General features: G+C 64.5%; 1 protein-coding gene across 1 annotated transcript; it reads right to left on the bottom strand.

Moving 5' to 3' along the window:
* Positions 1-9,014: 9,014 nt before the first annotated feature.
* LOC125917498 (ephrin-A2-like) lies at positions 9,015-12,697 on the bottom strand (the record flags this gene model as incomplete). Its single annotated transcript, XM_049623681.1, has 3 exons — positions 9,015-9,617; positions 10,186-10,251; positions 12,334-12,697. Coding segments are annotated over 3 exons (552 nt in total), but the record flags the coding sequence as incomplete, so codon positions are not given.
* Between the last annotated feature and the right edge of the window lie 410 nt (positions 12,698-13,107).

Below are 13,107 nucleotides of genomic sequence, written 5' to 3' on the forward strand. Positions count from 1 at the left end.
CCCCCCCCCCCCCCCCCCCCCCCCCCCCCCCCCCCCCCCCCCGTGCTGGGAAAGGCTTCCAACCATCCGTGGTGGTGACAATGGGGAAACCGAGTCATGGGGAGGCGCGAACATCCGCTCACATCACACGGCGAGAGCTGGGCAGCCCAGCGAGGCCCGGAACCACCTGGGTCGGCCTTGCTGGGACCTCCCCACTCCCACTGGTCACACAATGTCACCTGGGGCCTAGAGGGATCTGGGGGCCCGGGCCCAGGAATCGCTCACCTCCTGTTCACTCCCCAGCCCCCGAGCGGCAGGTTCACACGGGTGGCTGGACCAGAGACAGACCAGGGGCCCGGGGAGGGCCCGCCAGCTGCTGCCCCCAGCCCCATAGGAACCGCTGCGGCGCAGGGCCGGGCGGGCCTCCCCCACACCTGGGTGCCTGGAAGGGTTTCCGCAGGTGGAACTGGCATCCCAGGGGGAGGGAATCACTGGCAGGATAATTAGGGGGCGTGTGGACCTTGAGGGTTGGATGGGACTGGGGGAGCGGGGGGGGGGGCGGCAAGCTGGGGAAACTGAGCCCCTGAGGGAAGTAGGGTTGATGTTCCCACAACAGATTCTGAGGGAGGCCAGGACCCCTTGGGCTAACCCCCCCCCCCGAGGGCCCCCTGTGACCCTCAGGAGGAGACACAAAATCCCTTTCTGCCAGCGCCTCCTCCCAGCCCAGCCTCTGCTCAGGCTGGGCCTCCACCTGGGGCTCCTGGGACTCGGGGTGGGAGGTATGGGCACAGCCACCGTGCCCAGGGATCCCGCGCCTCCCCTGGGGGCTCCTCCTGGGCTGGGGGCGGGGCTCGCTGGCAGCTTTGTGGGGGCAAACGCCCCCGTCTGTGGTTCCCGATCTTTCAGACCATCCAGGCCACCTTGCCACCTCGGTGTGCCTCAAAGGGGGCAGCAGCAGGTGGGGACCGAGGCCACCGCTGGACAGGGGTGCACTCTGGGGCGCCCCGCGTGCACCCCGGCCGGGGTGCTGGGTGAGGCTCCTCCGCTCTGGGTCTCGGCCTGTCGGGACTTCAGTTTCCCCATCTATAAAATGGGTGCTGGCTTCTGCAGAGGAAGACCTCTCTCCCTCTGCCCCGACTCCCGGGGACCGCTCCCCACAACCCCCGAGAGACCCTGCTCCGTTAATCCACCAGCCGGCCCTCGCCTCGGTTTCCCCTCCCGGTGGCCTAATCCCTGGATTGTCAGAGGCTGGTTTTACATACATTTAGAGGCTTTTCATAATAGATTTACTGGGCCCCAGAACGGCCCTTGCTGCCTGGCGATTAGCTGCTCCTTAATTGAAAACTCCCTTCCCACTCCTCCGCCCCTACGGGCCAAGCTCCGGCGGAGGGAAGGGGCCAGGGAGGACCCCACAGCAGTGTGGGCCCCAACGGCGCCTCCCCTGCGTGCTTGAATGGGGTCTCCCTGGCGTCCAACATGATGGGGGGGTGTGGGGGGAGGGGGGGCGCAACCAGGGGCTCCCAAGGAGGGTCTGCGGCTGATCCCCGCCCCTGAGGGGCCGAGCCAGGACTCAAACCTGGTCTGTGCCCTGCCACAGCACTCGGTGGCGGGGCAGAGTGTCCCCTGTTCGGATGGGGGCGCGTGACTTACCCAGGGGCCCCCAGCTGAGGAGCTGGCCTCGCCCCAACCTGGGCCTGTGGGACCCCTGGACTCCACATCACGTCCTGATCCCCTAAGTGTCTCCCCAAGTGCCCAGCAGGCTGCAGGGCTGTGGGAACGTCCACCAACAGGAGTGGGGACAGTCAGAGAATGAAAACGGAGCCAGTGATGTTTCCCCACCCCTCCACCACTGCCCCCCCCGCCCCCCAGCCATCGCTGCCAGGTCCCCAACCGGGCGATTTAATTCTGCTTGTCACCAGGATGTGGGCCGGGTTTATTTATCTGGTGTATATATGTATTTTAATTTAAAGATCTGCCAGCCAGCATGGCTGACTCCTGCGGTGCCCCCGCTGCCCCCCTTATCAGAGAGAGGCTGTTCCCCGCCAACCCCCCCCCCATGCCAGGCATGCCCTAAGGAGTGAACAGTGGAGAATGAGGCCAGCACCTCCAGTCTCTCCCAGTTGGAGTGAAAGAGCACTCGATTCAGAGTCCATGCACAAAACACTGAGTCATTCAACAAACATTCGCTGAGGGCCCTGACTTTGTGCCAGGCGGTGGGGCCGCGCAGGGAGGGGGGGACCAAAAGGGCCACTCTTATGGGGGCAACTAGTCAGGTCATCAAGAACCCCAGGCTCTGGGGTCCTCTGGCTGGCCCTGTCTGAAGAGCATGTGACTCTTGCTTCCCCGGTTGTGAGTTCGAGCCCCATGTTGGGTGTAGACATTACTCAAATAAATAAACTTTAAAAAAAAAAAAAAAAAAGGGAACCCCAGGCTCTGAGCTCCCACCTTGTGCCTCTACAGCACCGTTTTCCAGATGAGCAAACTGGGGGCTCGTCCACGGTAGGGGGGCCAGGGCTGTGCTGGAACCTGGAATTTGTCTCGGCCAGGGCAGCACCTAACCTCTCCGAGCCTCAGTTTCGTGGGTGTGAGGGATGATGCTAATGACGCCCCCCAGGGTGCGGGGCTCCGCAGCAGGCACCTCGTTAACACTCAGGCCGCACAGGGGAGCAGAGATATTGCAAACCATAATTCTGGTGCCCGGCAGGGGAGGGGCGGAGCGGGGCAGGCAACGGCGCAGAGAGGGGCCTGAACCCCCTTCTGCCAGAGGCCAGTGGGCCTTGCCAAGCAGGCCCCAAAGAGAGGCCTTTGGGGGGTGCCTGCCCCCCCCCGCCCCGCGGCAGGGCAATCACAGGCTCTCATCTTTGCCGCCCCATGAGGACAGTCCAGCCGTCCCGCCCCCCGCCCCAGGCCTGCCGGCTCCTCAGAGCCCACACTGAATCCACATCATAAGGATTATTCCAGACTGCCCATGCTGCCCACCGGGGCTGCTGGGGCGGGAGGCTGGACTGAGGACATCAGGCCCTCCCCCATCCCCCCCCCACCCCCAGCTAATGGGGCCAGCGGCAGCGGGGTGCCAGCTGTGGGGCCTGGGACTGGGCGCGACCCTCCTCTGGCCTCAGCCTTCCCATCTGTGAAATGGGTCTGAGACGGGTTTCCTCTGCGGAGCAGAAGGGTAAACCGGGGGAGGGAGGTCCCACTGGAGGAAGGCGGGGTTGGGGCGGGACCCAGTTTCCTCGAGGCTGGCCCGGACCCGCCTCCTCGCCTCCCCAGAGACAGGAGCGCACGCCCGCCGGCCCGCCGCAGTCTGTAAATGGGGAAACTGAGGTCCGGGCGAGGAGCTGGGACCCGAATGCGGAGCGCAGGGAACAACAGAGGGCCCGGTGGGGAACCAGCGCGGGCAGAAGCACGGAGGCGGGAAGAGGGGGCTTGGGGGAGGCCCCGCGGGAGGGACCTGGGGGCGCGGGGCGGGGCGGGGGGTCCGGGCCCTGTGTTCCGGGCGTGGGGTGCGGGGCGCGGGCGGTTCCTGGCCTCCCCGCCTGTCTCAGGCTCAAGGCCTTTTCCGGAGGGGCGCCCCGGGCCCCCTGCCAGCCCCCCGCCTCCACCCGCGCCGCTGCTCCCGGCCGCAGGAGGCTTTTAAGCCCTTAGAGCCTGCAAACCGGCGCGGGGGAGGCGGCCGGGGAGGAGTCTTGGCGGGGGAGGGGGTGGGGGCTCGGGGAAGCGCCAGCCGCAACCCACAGCCCCTCACCCCTCGCGGCCCCCCTGCGCCCCATCAGTGCGCCCCCTCGGGAGCTGGGGTTTGAGAGGCCACGGGGAGGAGGGTCCTGGGAAATAACTTTTCTGGATCTCCCCTGGAAGCGTCCCCCACCCTGGGAGCCGGGCCAGCGCCCCAGGCCCAGAGGGCAAGGCCGCACCGCCTGTGGGGTGGTCTGGACCAGAACCACAGCACGGGGTGGGGGGTGGGGGTGTCTGGACCGGAACCACAGCCAGGCTCCTGGGTCCCTAAACCCCAACCCGCACAGCACATCAGAGCTTCAGAGAGAGGGAGGCCCCAGGGGTCCCCAACACAGGGACCCAAGGAATGTTTCCTGGCTGCTGGGGGAGTGGGGGGACCTCTGATCTCATGCCCTGGGCTGCCCCAGGCCAAATCCTGATCCCACAGAGGCCCAGGGTCACCCTGGACTCACTCCAAGGGCCAGTGGGGCCTGGGGGGGGGGGGCGCCTCTGTCCCATGTGCTCAGGAGAGCCGCCTCCCCCACCACTCGGTGCCCCCCGAAAACTGCGTTGTCCATGAGGCCCCCGGCCTCTCAGCCTGTTTCTCCATCAGCCGGGTGGGTCAGTACACAGCGCCCCCCCCCCCGAGTTTCTCCCAACCTCTGGCCGCAGTGGGAGGGGGCTCACCCCTAACAGCCCGGTCTCTGGCCCCTGAGCAACCCTGAGGTCCCAGTAAGTGTGGAGACGGCCAGCGGGGGGCACCGCGGGGGTCCTGCTCCAGCAGGTGAGGGTGGGGGTGCAGGTCCCGGTGCCCGGCAGCCCCCACCCTCCAGAGTGCATTCCTCTTGGCTTCCAGTCCTGCCCCACTGGCTCCCCCGCCCACCCCCTCCTCTGCAGCCCCCCCCCACAGCCTCCCCTGCGGTCCCCCCGCCCCCCACAGCCTCCACCGCAGCCTGGGCTGTGCATCAGTGTGGTCTCTGTGCCTTTGTCTGTGCTGGACCTGCCATCTGCCCTGTGCTTGGCGCTCAGGCCCCTCCCCCTCCGGCCCCTCCCCCTCCGGCCCACACCCCTGCCCCAGCCCGGTGACCTGGCCCGAGTTGCCCTAGTAGCGATGCCTGCGGCCCAGCAGCTGGGGTCGGGGACCTGGAGGGGACAGGAACCGCTCCCGGGGCAGTCTGCCCTGCTGGCCACACCTGCCTGGCTGTGTCCACTTAATTTCCGGCTTGTGTGTTATCGTGCAGTGACTGATGGCTCCTCGGGGGCTTCTGGGCTGTGAACTTGCTTTTTTCCTTGTCCATCAGTGGCCGCCTGGCCACCTGCAGCCTGGATCAGGGGCGCCAACCATGGCCTGAAAGTCCCCCAGATATTGGGCCTGGAGGCCACGCAGACCCAGGAAGGGCCCAGCACTGACCGCTGCACACAGTAGGTGCACACTTACTGCTCGTTGGGGGCGCAACGCTGGCATTGGGAACACCATCCGTGTGTTACGTTCTGTCTGCTAATCACGCAGCTGCCTCATCCATCCATCCATTCATTCATCAACAAGAATTCACTGAGCGCCTACTGTGTACCTGGCATATTCTAGGCACCGAGGACGCAGTGACAACCAGGACAGACAAAATTCCACACCCTCAGGGAGCTGACAGTCTAGAGGAGGAGACAGACAAGATCTGGGGCCTTGAGGAGCAAGGGAGGGGGAGGGAGGGAAGCTAATTGGGAAGGTGCAGGCAGGGCAGTGGCCCTGGGGGGGGGGGGGCGCGCCCAGGGAGGCGGGGAGGAGCTGGGGTGAGGACCTTCCTTGAAGCAGGATACAGGAGCATGGGCTTCCAGCTGTGTCACGGGACCCCTAAAATCAGGGGGTCCCCGTCAGCCCTGAGTGCGAGGGGCACTGGGGCCTTGCGGCTTTTTCCCCAGTGGAGATGGAGAGGGGCAACCAGGCCCCCATCCTGAGGCTGAGGCCTGACCCCCCCCCCCCCAAAGCAATACAACAGCAAATCTAACCGGGTGCTCGCGGCAAGGAGATACGCCTCCATCCCAGAGCAGCCGGAAGTGCTGGGGGGACTTCAGGACGCCCCCTCCCCACCTCCCAGACCCCCTCCCCGTGGCGGGGCACCCAGGCACCCCGGGAGGGAAATCGAGTCCCCTCTGCTCAGGGGCCCGCATACAGACGGCTGCCCAGGGGGCCTGCAGAGAGCCCGGGGAGGGGGCCACAGGGTCAGGGTCCCCACTGTGCACAACGCAGCCCCTCCTCATGTTGACGGTGGCCCCTGAGGCAGTGGATGGTGGCCAGTGACCCAGGCTCTGAACGCAAGTGTCCAGTGGTAAGGGGCGTGCGTGGGCGAGAGCGGCTGGGGGTTCCTCTGCACACGCGTGTACGTGCCTGTGCACGTAGCAGATGACAAGCCCAAGGGGGCCTCCCAAGTGTGGGCACTGGGTCCCGGTGATGACCAAGGACTGGCCCTGCCCCCTGGGAACTCCCAGTCTCCGGGGGAGAACAGGGAAGAATCAGAAATGCCACATTGAGGGGGGGGGGGGGAGTGGCCACTCGGCCAGGGACGTCGAGAGAGGACGTGTGACCTAATCTGAAAGGTCTCAGGGAGGGAGCGGACCAGTGATCGGTGACCTGCGGGAAGGGTACACGACCCAGGGGAACAACATGTGCCAAGACCCTGAGGTGGAACAAAGCTATTTTTGTCCTTACCCATCCGAGGTCCTTTTGTGCTAAAACTTTGTCTTAAAAAACTGGAAGTGCCTTAAACGTCCATAAGCTGGTGCCTAGATAAACAAAATGTGATATATCCACGCATGGGAACGTCCCTCGGCCCCGAGCAGGGGCGAGGCGCCCACCCCCGCCGCCCCGCGGACGGACCCCGAACACACGACGCTCAGGGAGGGAACCGGACACGAGAGGCCACGCGGGGTGTGAGTCCGCGTGTGTGAAACGTCCGGAACGGGCTCATCCACGGATGGGAAGGGGGCTCGTGGGGGATGGGGGATGGGGGGTGACGGGTGATAGGGGCGGGGCTTCCTTTGGAGTGATGGAATTGGAGAGAGGTGATGGTTGCACCACTCTGTGAACGTACTAGAAATTGTGGAATTGTACTTAATTTTTTGTTAATTTTTAAAAATGTCTTATTACTTATTTTTGAGAGACAGAACACGGGTGGCGGGAGGGGCAGAGACAGAGGGAGGCACAGACCCCGAAGCAGGCTCCAGGCTCCGAGCGGTCAGCACCGAGCTCGATGCGGGGCTCGAGCCCACAAGCCACGAGATCGTGACCGGAGCCGAAGTCGGACGCTTCACCGACCGAGCCCCCCGAGCGCCTGGATTGTACTTGAAATGGATGGGTGGTGTGCTATGTGAATTATATCTCAGTAAGTTTTTTTGAAATAAGAAAATTAAGGTCACTTGCTGAGATCCCGCCCCACGATCCCCGCATTGAGTCCTCCCTCGGGTTCCCTCCCCGCGACGCGGGGTCTGGGGGAAAACAGCCGCGGGGGGGCAGGCCTCCCCCCTACCTGAGCCTCGGGGTCCTCGCTGCGGAGTGGGGGATCCTCAGGGTGCGCAGCTCGGGCGTCACCGTCCATCCGGGGACACCGGGCAGGGCGGGCGGGGCGCACACAGGGGTCTTTGTGCGGCTACACTGGCTTCATTAAGAGGCAGGTCCTGTCGTGGGGCCCAGCTCGGCCGAATTAATTAGCGGACAGCCTTTCCTCCCCGCTAATTGTGCCCCAGACGCTGGGTCCCGGACGTACCACCGAGGCGACAAGCGTCTGAGAGGGTCTGCTGGGTGGCCCCCAGCCTCTCTGTGCCCCCACCTGGGGCCAGGCTGGGGTGAAGGCCCCTGCGACCCCAGCCCCGGACACGTGCCTTTTGCAAAGCCAGAAAGGGACCGCGAGGCAACAGATGGGGCGCCTGGGTGGCTCAGCCCCTTCAGCCTCCAACTCTTGATTTCGGCTCAGGTCACGCTCGCACGGTTCCTGGGTTTGCGCCCCGCGTCGGGGTGCTTGGGATTCTCTCTCTCTGCCCCTCCCCGCACGCTCTTTCTCTCAAAATAAATAAACGTAAAATTTAAAAAAAAAAAGAAAAGAAAAGAAACGGACAGACCCCACCCTGGCCTGGTCAGTTAGGGAAACCGAGTCACGCGGCGGTAGAGCTTGGCTACACGGACGTCATAGGATTTGATCGGACCCTACAAGACCCGTCACGGGACGGGAGGATTCGCGCCCCAAGCGGACGATGGGGCAGGAGGCCCTGAGCAGCCCTGGGGGTCCTGGCACCCCAATGGGCCCCTGCTATATACTCGCAGCCAGCCAGGCTCCCCTCTCCCCCTCCCAGCTGCCCCGGGGAGCAGAGGACTTGCTTCCATCTGTCAGAGGGGGAAACTGAGGCCCACGGAGGGCAGTGGAGGATACAGCACCCCGTGAAACGTCCATCCCAGGGCCCAGCCTCCGAACAAGCGAAGAAGCCGTCACGACTGATCCCGGAGGGCCCTCGAAGACGCCTCTGCCTGGCAGATTCCAGACCCGACTCCAAATGATCCTCCCGATCCGGGCCGAGGGCCCCAGACACACACGCGCATCCTCGAAGTTTACGCTCGTTTTATTATAAAAAAATACAGAATCCAAAGCTGATTGTAATGGGGGGGGGGGGGTCCCGGTCGCCAGCTCCAGGCGTGACGTCACCACCCGCCCACGACGCCCCCTACAAAAGCCCCCCACCCGGCATCCAGGAGCCGTCTCCTGGCGGCCTCGCACCGTATACATCTGTATATAATATATATAAAACACAGATCAGGAAAGGCGGGTAGGAAATATGAAATCTGTATAAATGCGGTTTGCTTCTTTAAAGTGTCGGGGGGAGGGGTGTCTTTTCTTGGTGGTGGCCCCCGTGTTTCCTTTTGTCCTGTTTTCTTTTCTCTTACAAACGTTATTAGTTCGGAGAGTAGGGGCAGGGGCTCCGACAGACACACGAGCTTATTGCGAAGTGCGGCTTCTACTCTAAAAAGTCCCCCCACCCCCCCACCAAAATAAAAGTGCCCCCCTCCCGTGAAGGGGTAAGAAAAAAAGAAACTTTCCAGGCCATCCTTAGGAATACAGTAAAAATAAATCACAGTATATACTTGCTGGCTCTATTTACAGAAATGTCACGTCTTCTGGGCCTCGGGGGCGAGCGGGTGAGGCTGGGGGGACCGGGCGGGGCCTAAGCGGTTCTAAGACGTGGGGGCGGGGGCTCTGATGGGGCCAGGGCTCCGCACGGGCTCTCTGGTGAGGCACCCTGGAGGGAGGAGGTGGGGGGGGAGTGGGGAGTGGGGGGTGGGGGGTGGGGGGGGGTCTGTGGTGGGCTCTGATTCCTGGGCCGGAATTAGGGGCACGCATCCCCGGCCCCTTCCGTCTCAGACCGGCCTGTCCCAGGGCACCTGGAGGGTCGACCAGACCAGGGGTCTCCCGATCCCCGTGCCCCAGGGGGGCCAGGGACCCACGCAGCATCCACTCTGTCTCCTTCCCAAAGTTACCGGCAACAGCAAGGAATAAATTAAATTAAAAACTCAAGTCTTTCTGATTCCGCCGTAAAAGAAAAGCCCTAGCGAGAGGTTCGTGGGCTCTCCGGCACCCTGGAAGGAATGGCTTGGCCGGGAGGCTGGACAGACACCCGGCCTCTCAGGCATCGGGGCCTTTAGCCGCGCCCCCCAGGGCTGGCCCTGGGGCGGTGGACAGCCCCCCCCTGCCTGGCAGGGCAGCACCAGTCGTGGGAGAAACGGAGTCTCTAGCTGGTCTCTAGGCGGGGCATCCAGGTGGGCCGGGACTAGGAGCCCAGGAGGGTCCACAGCACAGGGACGGTGCTGAGGACCAGCTGGCAGGCGCCCAAGCCACTGCACGAGTTATTGCTGGTGAAGATGGGCTCCGGGGCCTCGTACAGGGTCTCGTCTGGGGGGACACGGAGGCAGGATGGTCAGCAGGTGGCCCCCCTCCCCACGGGGCTGCACCCCCACGCCCACAGTCTGCCTCAGCTGTCCCTCCCAGACCCGGAGATTTCTGTCCATCTCGGTCGGGGCTGTGCCTTTTGTGCAGAGCATGGCAAACAGCGGGTGCCAAGTGCGTGTCCGGCGCCTGGGTGAAGTCACAAGGCTGCGGAGACCCCCCCCCCCTTCTCTGCGTGTGGCTTTGATGTTTCAAGAGCTCAGAACGTGGGCCCTTTGGCCTATCTTGGGGCACCTCCCTGGTGTTCACTCTTGGATGAAGGGAGCCACGGCCTCAGCAGAGGGCCCGGTCACGGACTTCACCCTCAGTCCCGAAGGTCTGAAATGCCGTCCTCGTTCACACGTGAGGAAACTGAGGCTCGGGGTCAGGAGCCGCCCCCGCCATCGCTGAGGTTGAGGGACTCCCCGGGCTGTGTTGGGACCACCCCCTGGCTCTGCCGAGCCCTCCGTGGGCTCTGTGGGCTCGGGACACAAGGGTGGGGGGTGAAACCCTGCACGATGCCCCGAGCACTTACTGGCTGGCCGCACGTAAACCTTCAGCCTCAGGCAGGGTCGGTCCACAGCATTGGGCGGTGTGGCAGCTGGAAGAGAGGGGGGTGGGGGTTGTGGAGTAGGGGGTTCTCAGTGCCAGAGACCTCCTGGGGCTACATCCCCTTCCCCACACTGGTAACTCGACCCTGACCCAAGGCTACGGGAGGTTCCGCCCTTAAAACTCCTAACCACACCTCAAAGCCCTAGACACAATGCCCTCTATTTCCCAGAAGTCCTCCCGCATACTTCCCCTGCCCCTCCCTTTGCTGAACCCCGACCCCAGAGACTGGGGGTGCCTGTGTCTGGTTCCACGTCACCCCAAGGCAGCACAGAGCAAAGTTCGAAGGTGTTGAATGAAAACGTTTTTAACCGGTCAGAAAAAAAAAAAAAAAAAAAAAATCAGTGTCACCAAAGGACTGATCTGGGATCGAATACCTGCTCTCTGGTGTCTGTGGGCAACTCACCCCCTATCTGGGCCTCGTGCGTCGCACAGTGAGTGCTCTGGAAATGATTACTTCCATCTGGGAGCTCCCAGAAGCCAGTCACCCCTGGAGACAGGCTATGCGCCCACCTCGCGCGGAGAGGGACGCACCCTGCTGGAGGTCACAGGGAGGCCGAAGCGTTAGGTCCCCGCGCCTCCAATTCCACCTTTCCTGCTCCCTGCCTCTCGGCCCACACGGCCCACGGAAGCTCCCGGAGGGGCCGGGGTCACACCACAGCGGTGAGTCATGCGGGAGGCGGCCTGGGGACCCGGGTAGGGAGGGGAAGGAGGCCTGAAGCCCAGTGGGGGCCACGGGGGTTCCCGTGTGACAACGGCACGGGCACACCCCCCCCCCACCCCGTGTGCACGACGCGGCACACGGACACGCTCAGGCCTGTCCCCCTGTCCTCCTGGTGGCCACTGCCTCTGCCCGCCCCCCAGAAGCCCCTCACGCTGGAAGATGAAGACAAAAAAGCGTGGAATAAAAATAACATTCGTCATAGAGTAATTACAATAATTGTCTTTATGAAACTCCCGTCCTGGAAAGAAAAATGTAATTTTTCTCATATTACGAGGCCTTAATTTAAACACCTTCTCCCTTCCTTCACCCGCTTCTTCCTTGAATTAAAAGGAAAAAAAAATCCAAGTAGAGCGGAAAGAACGAAGCCTCACAGAGTTTAATGTGACGCAGCGGGAAGGAGGGTAGCGAGGGGCTGCGTCTCCCCACAGCCCCAGGGGCGGACCCCGCGCCCCACCTGGCTCCCTGCGGGCCCCCACGAGGCCGAGAGATGGGGATCTCCGTGCCCCTCGGGGTCGCAGTGGCTCTGCGGAGGCATCAGCCCCACACCAACGCGGGCTCCCCGATGCCCCCATGCCGGTGGGGACAACGCCTAGACTCCCGCGTTCCTGGCTAAGTCCCTGCAGAGTAACGGGCTGCCAAGGGCACAGCAGCGTCCTGTCCCCAGACCCTGCCATTGGCACTTTAGGGGGAGGAAGAAGGATGCCCCTGGAATCCCTCCCCCCTCCCATGTGCAGCAGAGCCAGGGACAGCCTCCCTCAGCCCCGCCCACTCGCCCCGCGGGGCTGTGCCTGAGGGTCCCCAAGCCCTGAAAAGCAGCTCCCACAGTCCTCGGGGGATCTTGGGCCAGGTGGGCCTGGTGGGGGGGGGGAGATGGTGGGGGAGGGTGGCCGGGGGAGGGCCTGGGAGCTCCCTGCCCAAGCCAGGGTGTGATGGGCAGAACCCGAGCTCTGCCTTCGCCCCTGGCTTTGACCATGCTCCCCTCCCCCACCAGAGTCCCTACACCCGTTTCCCTGGCGGGGTGGGGGGGGGGGGGGGGGGGGCAGTGACCACCCCTGATCTCAGTGCCCGCAAGTTGATGGTGGAGCCCAAAGGCCCAGTGGCTTGATCCAGAGACAGGTCACAGAGGGGCATCTGCGGGTCTGTGACCTCAGCCCCACTCTGAGCCTCAGTTTCCCCATCTGAAAATGGGAACTCTAGATAGTGAGGCCTCTGGGGCTGGCGAGAAGGATGATTCCATTCAAGCGCTTGACCCGGGAGACACAGAGGCCAAGGCTGGGCCAGACCCCACCCCCCCTGCACCCCCGGCCCCCCTCGTGCATTCCCCCCCCCGCCCCCCGCCCCCGCACTCACAGATGTAGTAGTACTCGTGTCCCGGACGGAACTCGAAGCCGAGGGAGAAGGGCGTGAAGAGCTGGAACTTCTCCGAGAACTTGAGCGGCCCCCCGGGCGCCGCGGGCCGGTTGCACTCCCAGCGCTTGAAGCCGCGCTGCCGGTGGTCGCAGGACGCGTGGCCCTCGCCGTTGACCATGTACAGCACGTAGTGCTCCATGCGCTCGGCCGGCGGCAGCGGCGCCCCGTAGTGCGGGCAGTAGATGTCCAGGTAGTCGTTGATGCTGACCTCCACCGTGTAGCCCCCGCCGTCGTCCGCCGCGCCCGCGTGGAACCTGGGCCCCGCGGTCCGCGCGCGGGGAGGGGGGGGGCGGGGAGCACGAGGGGCGCCGGGTCAGCGCCGGCGGTTGCGGGCCGGGGGCGGGGCCGGCGCGGGCCCACGTGCCCCCCCCCCCCCCCCCCCCCCCCAGGCCGCCCGGAGCCTCCCGCCCGCCCGCCACGAGGCGGGCGTCGGGGGAGGAGGGGCGGTCGCCTCGCCGGGCATTCTGGGTAACCGCATGCAACGGAGCAGGTGCGGAGCCCCCGGGACCCAGCCTCCCTCCCGTAGGCCGCGCGTCCGGGCCCTTCCGTGACGGGGCCGGCACAAGCTGCCCCCGCTCCCCGTTACGAAGTCCCTCTCCAAATAAACGTTACTGCTTGACTGCCACGTCCCCTCCTCCAGGCAGCCCCCAGGCTGCCCACCACAGGCAGCCGCCGTAGCTCTTCCTCGGCAGATCTGACTGCCAAGGCGGCACA

Source organism: Panthera uncia, unplaced genomic scaffold (genome assembly GCF_023721935.1).
Source record: "Panthera uncia isolate 11264 unplaced genomic scaffold, Puncia_PCG_1.0 HiC_scaffold_1929, whole genome shotgun sequence".
NCBI classification, from domain to species: Eukaryota; Metazoa; Chordata; class Mammalia; order Carnivora; family Felidae; genus Panthera; species Panthera uncia.